General features: G+C 38.5%; 1 protein-coding gene across 1 annotated transcript in view; it reads left to right on the top strand.

Annotated features, from left to right (window-relative positions):
- Positions 1 to 21,264, top strand: part of CSMD1 (CUB and Sushi multiple domains 1) — a 1,554,536-nt gene that overhangs the window by 867,474 nt on the left and 665,798 nt on the right. Inside the window, exon 7 of the mRNA XM_058524846.1 lies at positions 7,415 to 7,492. Within this exon, the coding sequence (XP_058380829.1) occupies positions 7,415 to 7,492 (78 nt within the window). The remainder of the gene's footprint in view (positions 1 to 7,414; positions 7,493 to 21,264) is intronic.

The raw sequence follows: 21,264 nt of genomic DNA, 5'->3' as shown, positions 1-21,264 counted from the left end.
CATGTCTTAGAACATTGTGGTGGAATTAAATAGGATGTAGATAAAGCACTTTGCATAGTATCAAATGCATAGTAATTTTTAAAATTATTACTCATTAATAATAATATGATACTATTTTATTATATGATCACAATACTTCTGTTGGATATGTGGCCAAGGAAGTGACATGGAAAGTTTAAGTATGAAAGCATGACTTGGTGACACTCAGGCTTGCGAACAAGGAGAGGCCAGTGACTTAGGAGGAACACCAGGCATGTGGGGTTCTGGCAGCAGAGGGCAGATGGTGTTTGCAGGAGTAACTGACTGTATCACAGCTCAAGAGGAAAGTGGAGGACTGACCGAAACATTTACAGCAGGGAAGTTACAGCCGACCTTGATAAAGGCTGTTTTCAGATTCAAGAGAGAATGGGAGGATGTACAATAAAACAGTTCTTCTGAGGAGTTTCCCCAGCAGAGAAGGGGCAGTGGCAGCCTTGGGGGCGTGTGGACATGACAGGGCTCTGTCTACTTGTTTGCATGTCTGCTTCTTTCTTGTTTGCTTTGTCTTGGTTTGTAAAGATGAGAAGTGAAACAGTATGTTTGTATAATAATGGGATTGATCAAGCAAAAAAGAAACAAAAATGATTACGCGGAAGGTGGAAAACAGGATAGCACAATGATTTTGAGATGACGAGCTCCAGTGTAGACACAGAGGCTCTGGTTTTAGATGAGGAAATGGCTCCATCATCCGTGGAAACAGCCACAATAAAAGCATTAATGACACTGACTTACCAGCGTCAACATGAATAATAATTAACAATAATTAACAGAGAACAAGAAATTGACTCAATCCTTAGACGTTTAATGATTCTTAGGTTGTTTAAGTATGGAGGTACTTTGATATGTAGTTTAAAAATTTCTTAAATGTGTATTTAAAACGTAAAGTAATCTGAATTTTTATGACTCTTAAAACACATGAAATCTAATGAAGAAACGTTAAATAGTTTTGGGGGGGTTGCTATGTGATTGGATCTATTAAGGATGTAATGGGATATTCTGAAACCACTCCTAAAAGATTATGGTATAGATGGTCTTAGGAAAAAACAAAAAGTGAGCTTTACAGTAGGTGAAAGAACGAAAATCCCTGGAATTCCTCAAGATATATTATTTTCAAAACATTTATTTTTCTCTTCAAAATGAGAATGATTGATAAAACTCTCTGAGATAATATAAAAGAAGTTTAGGTGTTTTTTTTTCCCCCAATAATAAAGAAAACTGGAAAATATTGCAAACAACCCACGAACCAAAATATTTTTTCTGAAGAATGCCATTTTCTCTCAAGAATAAATTAACATAAATAATGGAATTTGAAATAAATCATATTTGCTAAGGTGATAATATAAAAAGACAATGTAAATATAAGAGATTTTAATAGCTTATAGAATGTGATTGCTTACTTATCAAATCTAATAGAAAACTATTGATTAAATAATTGTAAGACAAATTAAGCTAGAGAACATTTCTGACAATAAGAAAGCTCAATAGATTTATTTATATATATTATATACTTAAGTATTTTATACATTTTATATATATATATATATACACACACACACATTTTATATATAGCCCTTGCAAGTTGAAAGGTTTCCAAGGATTTCACTATTATTGCCATCAATAAGTGTAAATATTTTTTTGGTGTACCACTTAGATGGCATTTTTTAGCCTGGAGAGGCATTAATAAAATTATGATAATCCTCTGATTCAATAAAAGATCTGATAAACCGGGTTTACATTTTTAATTTCAAACCCTGAATTCTTCAAATTTGACAGTAGTTGGTGTACATACATCAAACAATTTCCTCTGTGGTTTCTCAATGGCTTCTGTCCCTATTTAGTAAATTAATTTTGTTTGAAACAATTTTGCATGTTATTTGTTTACTTGAAATTTCCTGAGCTCCCCATTATAGGTAAAGCATTGTTTTAGACGTTGAGTCCTATCCTCTGACACAGGAAATTCCCAGGGTGTCAGTAGCAGAAAATCTGAGCTGGTTTCCTCAGAGAAGTATGGTGAGCACGGGGACCTCACAGAGGTCTGATGTCTTGCTGCTGAGGGCCAGAGCAGGGGACCTGGGAGGGATCCAGGATGGAGCTCGAATAGAGGCCAATCAGGTCCATTGGAGGGGAAGGGCTTTCTCCATGGAAAGGAGAGAGAGAGTAGTTGCATCACCACGTAGAAACAGTAATATTGATCTCTTACCTTATTGCCTCTTTAAATAATAATGAAAAAACATTGTTGTTTCAATATAGTGATTGTTCCCTCAAGTTGGCACACTGTCTAAGGAAAGTGGGTTTTAACCTAACCACTGAGAGATTATAGTGAAAGCAGCTGATGTCGTGACAAAAAAGAAAGAAAAAGTAAATGAAACAAAATAATGTAGCCCTTATATATGGTTATGGCTGTGATTTTCAATCTTTTCTACCTTTAATCTGCAAATATAGTTGCCAGAATTTTTCACCTTCCTAAACGTCATTATAAGAAAGTGGGGTGATTATATCTGTTTGAGCTGTTGAATCTGAATTACTGAGATAATCATCCTAGCCGAGACAGACCAGTGAGTCTCAGACTGTAACTTTAGCATTTATTGAACACCCTCTTACCCCCAAAAACAAACTAATGAAGTGAAAGGAAAACAAAGTAAATGAAAACACACACACACACACACACACACACACAATTGGGTAGCTGTGCTAAAAAGAAAAAATGAAGCTTGAAGGCCAGGCCCAGCTCCAGAATTTCTGATTCCTTAGGTCTGAGGGTTGGACCCAAGAATTCACATTTTTATCAATCAGAAAGAGAGATTTTATCACTCATTTCAAGATTTGAGAATGAATAGGCTAAATACTGTTATCCCTGGGAAAGTACAGCCTGTTGGAGGAGTTTTCTGTGGGCGACGGGTCTTTCCGGGGAGTTTCTGCAGCTCCTCTTCTGTCTGCCCCACTCGCTCCCTCTCCTGCTGCATTTTTCTTTGCAAGTGGAAATCTCTCTGCCCAGCCCTACGGGAGCTGGAGGGAGGAGCAGGCACACTCTGCCCGAGGAAAAGCAAGCCTTGTGGGAGACAATGAGAGAAAGGCCCTTGAGGATGCACAAGTCAACTTCCCTTTCTTTACAACGTTGCCAAGAACTATAAGAAGTACGATAAGAAGATGTAGTAACTTGAAACAAATTAGAACCTAATGAACGAATAGTCTACAGCAGTACGGAATAATCTTACTGAAGGAAAAAAAAAAAAAATCCCTGTGGAAGTGAGCCTCACTCAGCTACATACACTTATTTGCAAAATTATGGAATTTATTAGACTCTCAGATTGGTCCTGTGTACTCAGAGAGCTTTATCGTGCCCTGAAGGCTGCTCATTTTTCCTTTTTATTTTCTGAGAGCATCGAGTCCTGTTTGTTTTATCTGTTTATTTTGGGTGACATTTGCTTTGAGTTTTATGCTCTTTATTATGTCCCATTGATTCTTCTGTTTGTTATTTATTGTGCATTCATCTCCTCTCTCCCGAGTAACTTCAAGATAAAGTGATTTCAGCACAAGAAAGCCGAGATGATGGGAGGCACACATCAAGGCTTTGCCAGTTCAAATTACAGCATTGTTCTGGGGGAGATCTGACAATGGAGATCCTTGTGTGGCCAACAGAACTGTGACGAGGAGAGCAGATTTCAGATCTCATTTTCCCTGCTCTGTGCTGTTTATCACCGTAACACAGAGATGAGGATGAGAGAGAAACAGAGGAAGAGTGAGCAGGGAGGAGAAGGATGCCTCGTGCCTGCGCTTGGTTCTCTGGGAAGCAGCATCTGAATGGACACTAGAGTGCTGGATGCTCACTGGGGGGGGCCTTTGGGGTTCTCTCCTGTGGAAGGGGGACTAGGCAGCAGAAGCCAGGCCTTGTGGAGGTCCAGAACAGCCTCAGTGAGGCACAGGTGCTTGAGCTGAAATAACTCTCAGAGTGGCCTCTTCTGGATTTGTGTACCCTCACACGGGTTACCCCTTGGTGTGGCTGCCCCTCAAGGTATGACCCTGAGCAAGGCAGCTGTCTACAGCTGAGCACTCCCTGAAAGGGGCTGACAGTGAGTGGTTACCCACTGGCCAGTCCTTCCCTGAAGGGTCATCTGTGTGGCGCATCTCCGTGTCCACCACACGTGGGTTCAACATCAGGAGTCCTGTGATCTAGTTATGGTGCTGGCCGTAATGATCTGTTTGAGCCACATAACCACGTTGGGCTGGTTTCCTTGTTTCTAATCCACACTGTTGGGAAGAGCTCTCCAAGTTTATAAACTCCCTTCACAGTCTCATTTTCCCCCTGTGCGCCTTGTGAAATACTCAGGAAAAGGAATCATACTCATTTGAAAAGCTTCGACAGTCGAGACTTATGGTATTTAATTGATTTGTCAGGTTATGTGACTAGATTAATGAGAACAGGATTCAAAATCCAAGGCCAGACCCCTTGGATTATGCCAAGAAGGGAATACTTGTAACCCACTTATCCTACCAAACAAGTAGAGTCATCACAGCAAAGATCAGGTGAATAAGAACATTTTGAAAAATAATTCAACAGTCTTTTAGTTACAGCTTGCCATTATATTGGTGTAATGGTAATGAATTGGCTCCAAAACAAAGATCAATAGCCACAGTACCTATGTCCAATCATATCTGACACTGCACTGCACCCACCACCTACACCTCGTTTCGTTCCATCATCCCTCAAGATGTTCTCTCAGACATGGTGCGGGTCCCCACCACGCAAGTGCCCCTTAGTCCTCTTCTACTCAACATCCCACACCTGCTGTCCCAGGATCCCACAGAGAGGCCATCCCTCGGTGTCAGCTTGACCACAGACTCCATCAGAGACAGCCTCATTCTCAACGCCTTGGCAACCAGTTCCCAAACATCCAGATGCCCTGCCATCATAGCTTACCTGTACTGTAGTTGTCAGGCATCACAGCCCTGCTGAAAGCCTCCACCTCCTCACTCTCCTCACCTGGGGGCAGCCTTGTCTCAAATGCCAGCCCCTCCCCTTCCTTCTGAAGCAACTTCCTATAATTCCCTCCTTTGGGAGGTTTTCTTCAATGAAGCCTTAGACATACAAAGGAGCTGTCAATGCCAACATTAGGGAATTGCTTCTTTCCTCAAGTTCAAATGCTTGCCTTTTAGGAGGGAGGTGGGAAATGGGAGAGAATCAGCTTTAATGTTATTACGGCAGAAAGAAAATAAATAAAAGTATCAATAGACTATCCTTTCCCTCTAACTTTGGTGCCACTCAGATGATCATGTAGGCCAGGTGCACGGCTCTTTGGCGTTTTCAGCTTCCTATCTTTCAGGTGGTCCACATACCTCAGTCTCTATCCTCTGTGCCTTCCACACTGAAGCTGGCAGAACACAATGGAAGGGTGTTGGGTTCTCAGTGAGAAGCTGTGAGTGCAAATCCCACATCTTATCCCAATGTATTTTCAACAATCTGTGAACCTTGATTTCCTAATACGAGGAAGGGTCGGTTTAATGCCTATCTTGAAGGGTTGTGGGGGTAATTAAACACCATAGTGTGTCTGAAGATGCTTTCTAAAATATAAGATGTTATACAAATGTCACTGTGAAGAGGTGAGATGAGAAGTGGGATGAGGGATTCTGAGAAGTAGAGCCATAGACACATGATACCCAGAGGGTCAGAAAATTCAGTGACCAGGGGGAAGGGAGAGTGGGGAGGGGACAAATGTTCTGTAACATCAGCGATGGAAGGACAGTCCCAAAGGGCAATTCTTGTGGCCACATCAAAGGCAGCCACATGAAGCAAGTGATATGAAAATGATGACAAATCCTGCCATGTACTGAGGCTGCTGGGTTCAGGGTCCTCTGCTAAAGATGGTGTTTTATTATCTCTAAACCTTATACAACTCTTGTACTCCTACACTCTATATCGGCATGCCCGTTGTATCAATGAGGGCTCTCCAGGGAATCAGAACCAATAGGATGATATATATATATATCATAAATTTATATGTATAATTTTTTTGTAAGATTGGCTCTCACAATTATGGAGGCTGAGAAGTCCTGAGCTCTTCAGGGTGAGTTAGTACCCAGGAGAGCTGATTGTTTAGTTCTAGTCCAAAGGCTGGCAAGCTCAAGACCCAGGAAGAGCTGATGTTTCAGTTTGAATCTGAAGGCAGGAAAAAAATCAGGACCCCAATATGAAGAAAGTCAGGCAGGAAGAATTCTCTCCTACTCATGAGAGGGTCAGCTTTTTGGTCTACTCAGGCTTTCAACTTACTAGAGGAGGCCCACCCATTTTAGAGATGGCAATCTGCTTTACTCAGTCTATGGATTTAAATATTAATCTCACCCAAAATTCACCCTCACAGAAACACCCTGAATAATGTTTGACCCGATGTCAGGGCAACCTGTAGCCCAGTCAAGTTGACACATAAAATTAACCATCATAGCCATTTTACAGATAAATTAACAGGCTCTGAGTTAAGTAACTTAGGCCACATAGCTACCACATTATAAGCAAAGATTTGAACCTAGATCTGCATGGTTTCAGCTACTGAGGTCCAGTCTCATATATACAAATCAGAAATGTTTAAATTAAAATATTAATAATTTTACTATTTAAAACAGGAATGTTTAGATTAAAATATTATTTTCTGTTTTCTTCCCACAAATGCATCCACAATTTTTTTTTTCCAGAAATGATCAGAAAAAGTGGAACTTCTTAAAATATTTGATGCAGGACCTAAAAAATCAAGAAACATTTAATTCTGAAGACTGTGACTTTAGAAACCGTATCACATATGTTTTTTCATATTGCCTATAGGTAATAAGGCTCTGGAAGGACTGGTGTTCTTTTCTTTAACATTTTATCCCTAGCATGTAGAACGTGTTTTCCCCTACTACCTCCCCATCACTGCATATGTTTTAAATTTTGAATGATTAAATGAATATATGAATAAATGAATGAGCAACTTTCAATGTCATCTAAAATTTTTCATGAACATAGCAAACTTAGAAAACTCTATAGTCACTACACATGAGAGAGCAACCTGCCTGTATACTTTGGTGAAATGATAATGATTTATAGAATTGGCCACTGCTAGTGGTAAATAGGTTTGGGTGTAGAAAGTAAACTGTATCACATATTATTTTCAGCTTCTGACACTGCTGTTATAAGATATGATCTTGCTGTTTGATAGCCTTGCATTAATTATTCACAAGCTCTTGTACTTCATTTGCTTTGCATCATTAACCTCTTAGAACGTGCCGCATTTTCCAGAGGTTAGTAGGAAAGCAGTTACGACTGCTAATGCTGTGGAGATAAGCCACTATTTTATGATATCTCTTTGAGTCTTACTTACTAATGGCTTTATTTTGTTCCTTACAGTGAAAAAGGCAATTGAATTGAAGTCAAGAGGAGTCAAGATGCTGCCCAGCAAGGAGAGTAGCCATAAAAACTCTGTCTGTAAGTCCTCTTTCTCTTTTTGTATGAGGATCGATATTTCAATTAGAGGGAGCACCGAGGAGAGGAGAGAATGGAGTGGTTCCTGAGAAGTAATTCTATAAACTGCTTTTCCCATTTTGTCTCATTCTACTTTTGCTCCTCCAAAACTGTTTGTTGGGAGAAAGAATATACACCGACTTTACTGTTGGGGAGGAATGTCGTGTTGATTCTACCTCCTAAATGTATCTGAGATCTGTCTTCACTCTCTGCCCTCATCGGTCACTGTCTGAGAGTGAACCTTCCGGATTTCTCTGTTAAAAAATGTTCCACTGTTAGGTATTTTGACTCCAGTTTCTCTCTCCATTCTGCTAAACCTCCCATACACCAGATTGATCTTTGGGACATAGAGGTCTGGTCTTGATCATCCAGGCCTGAGGATTAAATAGCTAAAACTAGATACGCTAGATCTAGGCAAGATCTGCATCTTTCCAAGGAATACAAGAATGTGAGGACCATGTCTACATGGGTTCCATCTGGATATGCCCAGAACATGGAAGACACTCAGTCAACAGCTTTTCGACGAATGAAAGTGCCCCCTACCACCTACTTTTCTGGTTGTCTAATGATGTACCTTCATCATTCTTTAGCCATAAGGACCACCTCGCCATTACTTGCCCATGTCATTATGCATCTCTCCCAGAAGTCCCCTATCTCCCTTCTTTGCAGAAGGGAGTAGCCCTATGTGAGCCTAGAGAATCACCATATGAAGCCTTTCCTGACTCCCCCAGGCACAATTAGCTGTTCCCTCATTTTGTTCCCCCATTGCTGTGTTCTTACCTTTATTTTGTTCTTGCATTTATTTTGTTGCAATGTCACTATGGGTTTGCCTGTCCCACTAAACGCAGATCAGCAGGCTCCACGGAGATGTGTGGTCCTTCCCACACATCGTGCTCTTTTTAAGCCTTTCAACCTGTTGGGTTTCCTTTTCTATTCATTCCTAGTGACCTCTTTGTGTGGTGTTCTTGTTACTTCCTCTCTTGGTGCTCCTTCTCCTCGTGTTTGGAATCTGTGCATTTTATTTGTTTTCCCACTGTCTAGTAGTTGGTGGAGATGGAAGGTTTGAGATAGACATCTGGAGCACCCTCACTTCAACCAACTCTATTTTTACCTGTGTGATATATTGGGCTTCTGCATGAGGTTTTCTTCATGACAAATATTTCACTACAACTAATAAATAAGCAAAAACAAACAACAATGAAAATCCTTCAAAAATCACATTGAGATTGACCTACCTCTGCTTTCTTAGTGCTCCCATATTATGGCTTGCTACTGATTGCCTGGGTAAAAATAGCTGATTGACTCTGTGCAAAGACCCTGCCCTCTGGCATTTGGAGAGGACGGAGAGGTAGACCCAGACCCCTAGGATGCAGGCTTCAGGTACAGGGTGTGTCAGACCTTTTGGGCTACTATAACAAAGTGCCATAGACTGAGTGGTTTTAATTTATTTCTGTGGTTTTAGTTTATTTCTGACAGTGGTTTTAATATAGTTCTGGAGGCTGGAAAGTCCAAGATCAAGATGCCAGCAGATTCAATGTCTGGTGAGGACTCCCTGACTCATGGACAGCCATCTGTCTTCTCATTGTATCCTCATGTGGCACAGAGAGATCCCCTTTCCTGTCTCTTCTTAGAAGAACACCAATCCCATCTTTAGGGCTCCACCCTCATGACCTAATCACCTCTCAAAGGCTCTACCTCCTAATAACATTGCCTTAGGAGTTAGGATTTCAATAAGGAAATTTTAGGGGGATGCAAAATTCAGTCTATAGCAAAGTGGATTCCCCAAACTCTGGCTATAGTTCAGATCCGTTGGTCCCAGAAAAAAAATCCCTCTATGAATATTTTCATTCCACTTTCTGTTTGAAAATTATGGGTAGTGTCATTCAATTTAAATTAGACTCAAAAATGATGGAAGACAAATGCAGGAAGAAAACAACTAAGGGGCAAGGGAGAAAGGAAGAGATTTTTTTAAAACAAAGTTTTAACATTTTGTTATTATTAGCCTTTAATTCAGGATGTTCAATAGAGTGGGAGATATGATACTTGTAATAATTTTTAAATTGATTTTTTTATGGTTAAAAACCTTGCAGAAATGATCCATAGTAATGTAGAGCCACATATCAAGTGAACCCTTACATCAAATCAATATTAGGTACAAAGCAGATCAATTAGACATCAAACTTATCTGCTAGAATAACATTTAGGCAGAAGCTTTTTTTGTGAGGAGAATATCTCTCTGTCCTTATCTGAACATGAATTGACAAATACATAATTACTCATTTGGTATTAGAAAGCGTTCTGTCCTTTCTCCCAGCAGTATTAAACCATTTTTTTTGTTGTTGTCAGACATGAGAATTAATCATTAGAGAAAATGAGGTATTGAAGAAACAGTGAGCCTTCTATCATCAGCAGTGAAATAAATGGTAGTATATTATTTATGCGGAAGGTGTGACTGAGAAAACGTTAAGTGTTTCACAGAGAAAAGGACATAGGCTTTGAACCTAGAGAGACAAGGATTTAGTAGCTGTAAAAGTATCTCATTCAAACCAAGTTTCATGATTTATAAAATTGTAATAGTGATGATTTTTAGAGCTTTGTCATATAATAAACCAAGGTATTTTTCAATTGCCTATTCCAGTATATGATGTACAGTGGGCCTTCTGCAAACCATACCCGTTAGCAACTTTCCATACATAAATGGAAGGAAGTAAAGGATCTGAGTAGTTGGTCAACCGAGAATTTAAACGGCCCAGGGGTCTTACTTTCCAGAGGAGGAGGTAAAATCCAGACCATTGAGCTTATTTTCTAAGATCTTAGAAAATTGTTTGGCTAGTCAGAGGAGGTGAGCCCAGAACACAGGCATCTTAATGCGCCATCCAGCCAAGTCTTAGTGCCCAGCGTGAGCCTTTACCTGTGAAGTGATGGGCCCCACTTTCTCATTTAGCTCCTCATTAATTTCTTACCATTTTGATATGAGATCGCGCATAAAAGTAATTTATATACTTTATATACATAGTGGCTTTTGCCGCATAGATTTTATTTGCTGAGATTATTTAATCATTTATATACAGATCATCTAATGTATTTACATACAGTATTAATATTAAACGCTGGCACATTTGGTACTTGCCTCATTCTTTTTAAAGCCATTCAATAAACTCTTTATTGTTAGTGCCTTCACGTCAATTTCAACTCTTAGTGACCCTATGTACAGCAGAGCAGAACCCTGCCTGGTGTTTGGGCCAATTTTTTCAGAAGTGGGTGGCCAGGTCCTTCTTCCTGGTCTGTCTTAGTCTGGAAGCTCTGTTGAAACCTGTCCACCATGGGTGACCCTGCTGGTATTTGAAATCCCAATGGCATAGCTTTCAGTGTCACAGCAATACGCAGCCACAACAGTATGACAGCAAATAGAGAGGTGGCATGGTTCCTTGACCAGGAAACGAACACTGTGAGAGCACCAAATCTTAACCGCTGGACCACCAGAGTGGCTACAGTAAACTCTAGTCTCTATCATTTCTGCTTTACCCCAAGAACTGGCTTTCTCTGGGAGACCACAGCCTTAGATATTCTAGAGATTCAATCCAAGCATACAACTCACTCTTGCACAAGTCACACAATTGCCCTGAAACTTGGTTCCTCCACTTGAGGGTTTGGGGAAGGATATAACAAAATACTCATAAAAAATGCTTGGCCCAGGGTCTGATGGCCATTGTTGGCTATTGTCCCACGTCACTCTCTGTTGACCTTTATTTTAGTATTTTTCATTTTATATGGACATTTTTTTTGTTGTTTATAGATCTTTCTTCTTCATGAGATTCCTCACAGAGGGAGAAATGTGACAGCAATGACCATGTACTTATCTTTTTACTCCAGAATCTAAAACTGGCCCTGCTAGGAAATGTTCATGCAGTGCTCACTTAATTAAAACCTGACATGAGTGGACCAGAATAGCAACTGCCCTCTTGTGGATTTGGGTTGTGTTCTGTCAGTAGGAAACCCCAACAGGGTATTGGAAGGAAGCACAAATATGAGGTCTGGGTATTCATTCCCCCTGTTGCCTCCTGCGAAGTGCCCTCCAGCTGGCTGTTCTCTAAGGTACAAAGGTCAGAGGTCATAGCTCTTCTCAAAAGGGCTAACCCTACATGACCCTCTCCCTCTGATTTCAGTATCAATTCTTCCCTCTTGTTGCTTCCAGCCTAGGGGGTGATAATAGCTCAACTTTTACTAAGTCCAGAGTTAACACACTCTTCCTGGTGGCATCTCTACATTTACTCTGATGTAAACAGCCCCTTTGTACGTAATCCTGCCTTACGTTTTTCTCCCCCAGAGCGGCATCTGTTTTCTCTTGGGACCCTGTTTAAGAGGAGGGAAAGTGCTCCAGGGTTTGGTGAACCATGGAAGGCAGACTCTACTAAAGATCCAGATCTTTAAAGAAAACAAATAAACACTAGACAAGGCAAGGAATCATGTCTTCTGGCTACGTCAGATCCAAGCTCAGTTAACTCCTCACCACTGTCCTCTGAGCATCAGGAGAAAGGAGTCTAAGTAAGAGCTGGAAGGAGAGATGGAGCCCTGGCTAAGGAAAGGGAAGGATCTGACGGACCACCTCAGGGAACTTGCAGTTTAATGATGAAGACTGACATAATTATAGCAGTTAGATCATTACGGTGCTGAAACAATGGATGTGTACCACGTAACATAACAGGAGTAAGCCAGGATTATGTAACTTGTACATTTAAAAACTTTATACCAATACGCAGTAGCTAGTACATAGCCTGAAAAAAAACTCCCCATTGTTCATTTCAAAAATAAACACTGCCTCTATCTGAATATGTCCTCAGTCCCGGACTCCAACCTCTTCTCAGCACATCTCCCGGTATTTTCTACCTAGACCTGCTTTGATTATACGTTTGGTCCAAGATGAGCCTCCTGAGAGCTGAATTCTCCTCTAGGAAGTGCTTCCCATCTGCTGACCCACGCTGAATGACACACGGCGCCTCCTCATCCTCTGACAGCCCAAGCTAATTAGCACCTAGCAAGTATTTGCTGATTAAATAAATGAAGGGAGGAAAAATACAGGAAAGACCAACTCTCTGTATTGTGGATAAAAGTCCCACAGATTCTTTTACTCCTCTCAGTGGAATCTGGTGCATCTTTTGTGAATTTTGCTCTGAAATCACTAAGTCGATCAGTTTCTTCATCTAGCCCTGATTTCATATTACCAATTAACATGAACTTAATAATTCACTTTGGTCCTTAGCATGCGTGAACTTAACCACATAGGATGGAATGATGATAGAAGGCTATGGAGATATTTCAACTCTTCTGTACAGTGATGGCGTTTCCTACATTAACTCTTAGAATGAAATGATTTAGAAGTTTGGTTTTTCTTCAGTCTCGTTCATTATTGATTAATAACGTTTTCAGAAAAACCCAAAGATAATTAAGGTATTAATTCTGCATAGTGCTCTAAATTTCTAATTATTTTAACCTTTATAAGATTGCAACATAAATGGGCAACATTATCAATATAAAGGGCATCTGGAATAAACTCAATAAACATCCCACCCCCACTCTTCGTTGCACTCACTGAGTGATGATGAGCTCATCTTTATTCTGAGATTGGATCTTTTCAAAACCAAAGGATTATTAAATTGCCACTGTCTATTTTTAAATGGTGGTAACAGTAGGTGTAGTTTCTTCTTCCTCTTCTTCTTGACATTCTCCTTGACAGAATACAATTTTAGCAATTCTAGATGTGAGAATCATGCAACTAGATAATCCGTTAGTGACTCTCCAACTCCAAAATATAAAAATCTGTAGGGAGGAGGATAAACAAAAACATTGCTTGTTGAGGTTCAGAGAGAGCTGGCTTTCCCATATAAAGTTAAAGACAAATGACTTTACAAATTCAGTATTGATTTGTTGTAACTCACTCAGATGAATTGATGGCATATACTGTGTACTGAGCATTTGCAGTTACCACAGTTTATACCCAAGCAGGATAGGACATTTCTTTCAGAATAGTTATTTAATATAAAGCCAAATAGAAAACTGTGGAAAAATTGAGCAATATAATGCATTGTCTTATAAACCCTTGGGGAAAAATAACAATAGAACATTATGAAATAAATGACCCTAGAATTCCTCCACTTTCAACTCTAAACCATTTATTTCATTGCCTTTTTTTCTGTGGACAATCAATTTTTTTTCTACCTTGAAAAACATACCTAAAGCAAAACAGAATGATTCTTTCCAAGTTGCCAGATAGGCAGTCCTGTTAATGAAAAGCGATTAATCGAATATTGTCTTTTATAATGACACTCAGTAGTTCCATTTTTCTCTGGCTTTTCTTTTGTCTCAGACATAATTATTTGGAAGGGCAGATTTTAAAACTTTTGTAGCTCCATTTTTTGAACAACACAGCAAAATGATGTCTTAACTACTTTGTACAGTTAAAGATGCAATCATAACTATATAATGTTTGAGTTATCTTTTTCACGTGGTGTGACTGGTTAATCCATTTTCCAAAATATCCCATTATAAAAGATTTTTCCATCTGCCCTGGTCATATGACATTTATCTACTTATCACTCTAATTGCTATAATTTTAGTCTTTGTTTTCTTAAATTTGGAATAATATAAGAACCAATGGAATATAATAGCACGTAATATTCTCTTTTTACTTATATTCCAATGTGCTAAAAAAAAAAAAAGGTTAATCTTATGTCTGTATGGTTTCTTGCCCTCATTTCAGCCTCTGAGCTTAGTAACATAATCACCAAAAATGGCTCAACCTAGGAAAAGACTCTTGTATCAATTCTTTCTCTGTAAACAGGGGTTAGAGAAGCTAAGGGAAAGGACAAAAGAAACCATTAATTCTTATTAATAGGGTTAAAATGTGAGATAAGGAAAAGGCAAACCATCCCAATAATTTTCATCCTTTGAAAGTAGTTCCTGTACTATCCACTTCCAGAATGGAATGAGACATGTTCAATTTTTTATCCTGGAATTCTCTCTTGATTTCCAGACATTTATACCCACCTGCCCATTCAAGATTTGCAGGCTAATGGTAACAGGCTTCTCTTACACTCTTACCCATCTCAGAAAAAGGCCACTACTTTTCCACCATCGAGGACCTACAGCCCAGCGCCATTCCTCTCTCCAGCAGCCAGCACGCTCTACTCTGTCCCAGCATGCATCAAAATCCAACCATTTTTCTTTCCTTCCAACCCATCATCGTCCCTCACGTGTATTCTTGCACCAGCCTCATCTGGTCTCCCTGTCTCTGCCTTTTTCCTTACTGTCTATCTCCACACCACAGCCACCACGATCTTGGAGAAATATCAGTGGAATCACATCATTCTTCTGCTCAAAACCCTTCAATGACTTCCCATCACAGCCGGAATAAATCTAAATATCTTCGAAGACCCACAAGACCTCCTTACCTCCACCCCATCTGCTTGTCCTCTGACCCTTGTCTGCTAGTTTTGTGAGCTGTTTTTTAGAGACCTCAGAAACACTCCCACCTCAGTCTTTGCTCCTCTATTTCCTCGGTCTGAAATGATCTCCCCAAGGAAGCCTCATCCCTCCTTTCCTTCTGACGGTTTCTCAATATTTACTTCTCTATTAGGCTCTCATTGGTCACACTACCTAACTTCCACACGCCTTGGCTACCCCCCCCCACTTTATCTCCACTTGTTACCTGTCTGTTTTTCCTCTGTATCACTTATCATAACATATCATATATGTAATATAATTGTATGCCATGTGTGTATATTTAGTGTGTGTTTGTATGGGTGTGTGTGGGATATATAAATGTATATAGATATATTTCCTGTCTCCCACACCCCCCATTAGAATATAAACTCCATGAGGGCAGATATTTTTGTCTACCTTCTTCACTGATATCTTCCAGGTTCCCAGCAGAGTCTCAGGCACACAACAGTTGGTCAGTAAACATCTGTCCATTGAAGGACCGAGTCTCGTAGTTCTGTGGTGGCCTGAAGGAATGCAACCAAGTGATGTTCATACTTTCTTCAATTAGATCTTTATATTTCACATCTTATTCATTCGTTCAACAGCCACACATGGAGGACAGACCAACAGCTGTCATGGAGATGAACAAAATATGTTCCTTCCCTAGAGGAAATTACAGTCTACTGGTATTTCCAGTTATGTCAATATTTGTCAGACAAAGAGTGCTGTAATGAAGGTAGCAACATTTATTGAGGGTTGAGTAAAAATAGAAATTTATTGTCTTTCAAAATAGTAGTAGATCAACCTAGAGAGGATGTAAAGCAATATTATAGTGGGTGCCATGCACGGCGAGCCACCATATCTTCTATATTAGACCTCGTCAATGCCTGGGTAAGTTGGATGTCTCATTTATGTGTTTAAGAGAAAACCATGCCTATTATCAATTTTATATATATTATATGAAAGAGGTAGAAATAAATAATAATTCATCAATTACAATAAAATACTGTCATCTTGGAATCATTATACCCACCACAGGGAAGGAAATATTAAAACCATGAGGAATTACTCTTTTTCAAGTTTCCATAATGAAGTGATGGTGGTTGGTAGTCAAATCTCAATTGTCAATCTAAGTTCTGTGCTCTAGTCAGTCAGAAAGTCCTCTAGAATACACTCATTTTCTACTATATAGCACTGCTGAATGAGTCCATTTGTTACTGAATTGATGACTGGGACTTGCTTTTAGAAAGGTCATTTGAAGAACTGCAGTGAAAGGCTGCTCTGCCACTCTGCAAGGAGCTTCCTCAGATTCAGAGGTTGAAGTGGGCTGCGGGCAGGAGGGAGATGGGTTGAGGGCAAGGAAGATGGAGTAAGGCTATTAATAAACCTGAATGACGCACTTAATAAGACTTCTAAGACAGGACTACCCAGGGAACAGAAGTCATTCCACATCGCTTAATCTTATCAGCTCTAGATGATGCTCTGTGTGGTTTCAGCCTCTGAAACTTTATTCCAGAAATAATTTACAGCTGGCATTTTCATCCGGACACAATTTCCCAGGTAACTGGATAGATAATAGTTAATAGTTGTTCTATTAATCCCCACGTGAAAAATCTTCAATAATTAACATGATTTGCTTTATCCATCTACAATAAAACATGTTGTTTCATAATACTATTGTTATAGTTACTAAACTTGTTATTAAACTGCCAGACAGGCCTCGAATCATCAGGTTTTGTTTGTAGGGGACATCATTGCTGTATTATTAATGTGTGATTTATTTGAATGGTAGTGGACCAGAGCGATTGGTGACACTGCACAGGGGAAGCCATGCCGGTTATTCTCTGTGTAGGATTGCTGGCACTAAGTGCTCTAGATCTTGCTTTGAAGCAGATTTTGACAGTAGGAGAAATAATAGCCCCATTAACCTCTATCAGTCGTATAAAGGTTTAATAAAATACGAAAGATAATTGCCCTAATCTTCTCTGTTCCATCACCAAATGTGGTAATACGGAGTTTTGCAATTGTTCAAGATCCTTGTTTTCTTAACAAAGATCCATCTGCATACAGCATGAATATGCTAGATTTTATAAATTGCTTCATAAATCAGGTAAGTAAATTACGCTTGCAGTGTCTAAGTAGGACTTTGTCACTGCAGGAGCTAAAATATCTTTTAAAATGCTATGGAAAATCTTGCTGTGAAGGTAACGGCTATGTGGACACATCGGGAAGAGTAGCATTACTGGTAACTAGAAGCAAAACTAGGTGGTTCTTCAATTATTTAACACACCATTTACATATACAACTTATCAAGTAATGAGAAAAAAGGATCTATTAAAATAGGTAAAACAAGATGGCTTCCTTGGATTGTAGATGGTTCAATTGTACTATAACCCTTGTAGGAAGTAAAATGCTTTTTTCAATGGTTTTAGTATACAATTGTAGAGCATAATTGATTAACTAAAGGGAAAAACTCACTTTGCAAAATGACTAGAGAATGCATTCTTTTATTTTAAAAAATGAATGGGAAACAACCTACAGATTATGGCAGATCTCAAAGAGTTTAGCATTTCTATCACTTATTTTTTCAGAAGCCCAACATATCACATGCGTTTTCATCAAATTTTGTAAAATTACTTAATGTTCCCATATAATTGAATGAAAAAAAACTCTGAAGCTCTGGAGAATTGGGGGATTATTGGTGTTTGGGTGTCGATGCAGTTAAAATAATTCCCGTAGCAGTCAGAAGAGGGAATTGCTATTTTGTTGTAATTAAATTATCATATATGATGGACTGTTTGTTAGTAAGTAACTTCAGTCAGAAACTCTAAAGATTAAACTAATTAATCATGGTAGTTCCTTTATGAGTTAAATTAAAACTCTCCATTTTATATTCAAGGAAACTAAGTCCATGAGTTAAGTTACTTAGCCTCAAGATTAAGAGAGGAGAACTGGAGTTAAAAATCAAGAAGTACTGAGAACATCAAGGGGAATTCAGAAAAAATACACATCCCTTAAGTCTCATCATTTTATTTAAAACACATTTTAAAGGCGTAAGGAGAACAGTGAAAATATTTTCAGATTAAGTCCTTTCATTGGAGTGCTTATAGAATTACAGAATCATAAAATTGAAATTGACTTCTAAGTTTTCAGGAAGAAATCAGTTTGCCCAGACTTGATAACTTTGCTTCATTGAATGAGAAATTTGGAGATAAATGGACTGATGTTGACCAAATAGTGATTATGCTGATGATTTATATAGATTTTAAGGAAAGTAATTATTGTGTTTGGTAACATGGAAAATGGGAGAGCAGGCATAGGTACTGCATGTTTATGCAGATAGAGGGAGAAGGGGAAACATCCTTCTTTCTCCAGTTATTCAAGGAAAGCCTTATTAGGAAGACACTGGTGCATTTAGATTCAGGGAGAGGTTGGTGAACCTGCATCCTATCTGTACCACAGGTGACCATCTGAAGACTTGCACACCTGTCGTGTCCCCTACAAAGTGTCTTTAAAACATTTTACTTAGCTGCCAATCTGTCTTTTGAACTATGTATTTTGAAATGACCATTGATTCTCAGGAAGTTGCAATAAAATCTATAAGGAGGTCTTGTACCTTCACCCAGTTTCCCCGAATGGTGACATTTTCCCTAACTACAGCATAATATCAAAACTGGAAAAATGACTTTGGAACAATCCACAAAACTTATTCAGATTTCATCAGTTCTGTGTGCACTTATTCATGTGTGTGTGTGTGTGTGTGTGTGTGGTTCTATGCAGTTGTATCATGTGTGTGTATTCTTGTAACCTCCACCACAATCAAGATCAAGTTCTATTTGGCTATACCATTTTAAATTCCCACGAACAATGTATGTGTGGTCCAGCTTCTCAGCATCCTCACCAGCATTTGGTATTATTACTATTTTTTTTTTTTTTTAGCCATTCTGGTAAGTAGGTGGTAATATCTCATTATGATCTTAATTTGTATTTCCTTAATGGCTAATGATGTTGAACATCATTTCATGTGCTCATTTGCCATCTGTGTATCCTCTCCAGTGAAATGTTAGTTCATGTGTTTTGCCCCTTTCTATTCAGATTATTTGTTTTTTTGTTTCCCATGCTTTGTTATATATTCTAGATGTTAGTCCTTTGTCGGACATGTGATTTGCAAATATTTTCTCCTAGTCTGTAGCTTATCTTTTCATCCTCTTTGAAGGGTCTTTTGCAGAACCAGTCTCTTTTTCAGCTGATAGGTTTCCACCAAAAAAAATAAATCAGATTCTAGTTTCTCTTAAAAGCAAGAAGACCTGGCAATACCGGGGCTGCAGTCATGCATGGCATCAACAGAAATGCTGACTGCAGCTACCCTAAATAGAACAGGAGTGAGGCCTGTTCACCAGAACCCCAGGACCTGCTTGAATCCTGTAGGCTGTTTGAGTTTTCATGGCCTGTACTCAGAAGGCAAAGAAACTGATGAAATGTTCTCATTCACAATCTCATGACTGGTTAGACATTTTCATGGGCATTCAAATGAGCTGTACTAATCTTGAAATAAGGGAATTTAAATCATGGAAATAAAGCTTTAAGTCAGATGACAAAGAGTAAGAAAAATATATTTTACAAATACTTATTGATTTTTTTCAGTATTTTTAATCTTTTATTTCTAGAGTGGCCGTATATTTTTAGCTTTAAAATGGACAATTCTGTTTCCCTTGCATACTTTGTTGTTTGGGCTGCAAAATGGAATAGCCTTACTATAAACCATCAAGGATATATAATGATGATGTTTTACCTTCAAAACTGTTCACCAGTTTATCTTTTGCTAATTATCTAAATTAATTACTACACTAATGGGATTAAATTAGATAATTTGATTACAGCAAGTGATTATATTTATTTGTATAGTACTTGTTGTGTCACATCCCTTGAGTTCAGTGCATTTACATTATTTTCATGAAGAGGTAACAGATGGAGAAAGCACTAAGTGGTAGTTTATGCCAGAGAAGAAAATTAAGTCCTGTTTTAAGATGTGTGAAAATATACGATACATCAAGGAGATAAGCTAAGATTAACAAATTGGATAATCAGTAAAGTGCTTTGGAGATGGAAAGCCCCATATTTTACAAGCACTGTATATTGCAATAATTATTAGAATTCTTGCAGGGAATTCAACTTGCTTATTTAAACCACCTGTTTCATAATTCGAACCATCAGTTTGAACGGCATATATAATAGTTTAAACCATGTGACATCTAAGCAAGATACTTCATTTATGTATCTGGGGAAATCATAGCTTTAAGTAAAAATTCAAATTTGGTAATTAACAAGTGAGAAATTTTCCACACCCCCAAGAAGAAAATCCTTATGGCTTTTTGTGCATATGTACACATGACAGGTACTCCACAAGTGTTTGCAGGTTTCTGACATTTGGGAAAAATGATCCCATACGGTCACATGTACTGTTTGGAAGGGCTGATTCATGTGTTATCCTTAAAAAGATAAAGAAGAATTAGAAGAATATCAAGTGCATTAGGTGAATATGTCATGTAAAGAATACAGTGGTAGTTTCTGCTAAATGGAGAAAGAATCCTAACACAAAGTGAAGAAGTATTTGCTGATTGATTTGTCATCTACGTCCAGTTTATTGTGTATTGAGTATGCTCAGAATAGAGTTTAGCTATAATCTCTCCTTCCAACCAACCAACCTGCCATTTTACTTACTTTCAGGCACAATTTTCTAGAATCCATATAAAAATTGTATACGACATATTGTGACCCAATGTTAGTTTTAAGTTACATGCTATTTACATCACAATGGCATAGTTAATCTTGCTTTACTTGAATGGATAACTTCATTTCTGTTTTCCACTCATTTCAGCAATGAAAATGACAAACTAAAATCTCTTCTTTGTATGTTCTTGTAAAACATATGAATATTTTTCTCCCGTCCTATCATCCTTCAAAATAACAATGTTCTCTTATCTGGTGGAAAAAAATAAACAAACATCCTATTAATGTTCTCCTCTGTATCTGTGATAAACTCTAATTATCATAATGTAAAGCCAGACTTGTATTATTTCTCATGATTTTTATATTAATATTCACTCTATTAGGAGTATTAAGTGGAGCGTACTTTGTTAAAATGCAGCTTAGTATATCAGACAATTGGAGTGATTTCTTTTAGTTTTTTGTTACTCAGCATTTCTTGTTGGGTCTTACGTGTTTTTGGTAAAGGACTTGCAAATTCTGCATTACAG

The sequence above is a fragment of the Diceros bicornis genome, chromosome 29 (assembly GCF_020826845.1).
Source record: "Diceros bicornis minor isolate mBicDic1 chromosome 29, mDicBic1.mat.cur, whole genome shotgun sequence".
NCBI classification, from domain to species: Eukaryota; Metazoa; Chordata; class Mammalia; order Perissodactyla; family Rhinocerotidae; genus Diceros; species Diceros bicornis.
The sequence above is the reverse complement of the archived record's forward strand: the minus strand, read 5'-3'. Positions and strand labels throughout refer to the sequence as shown.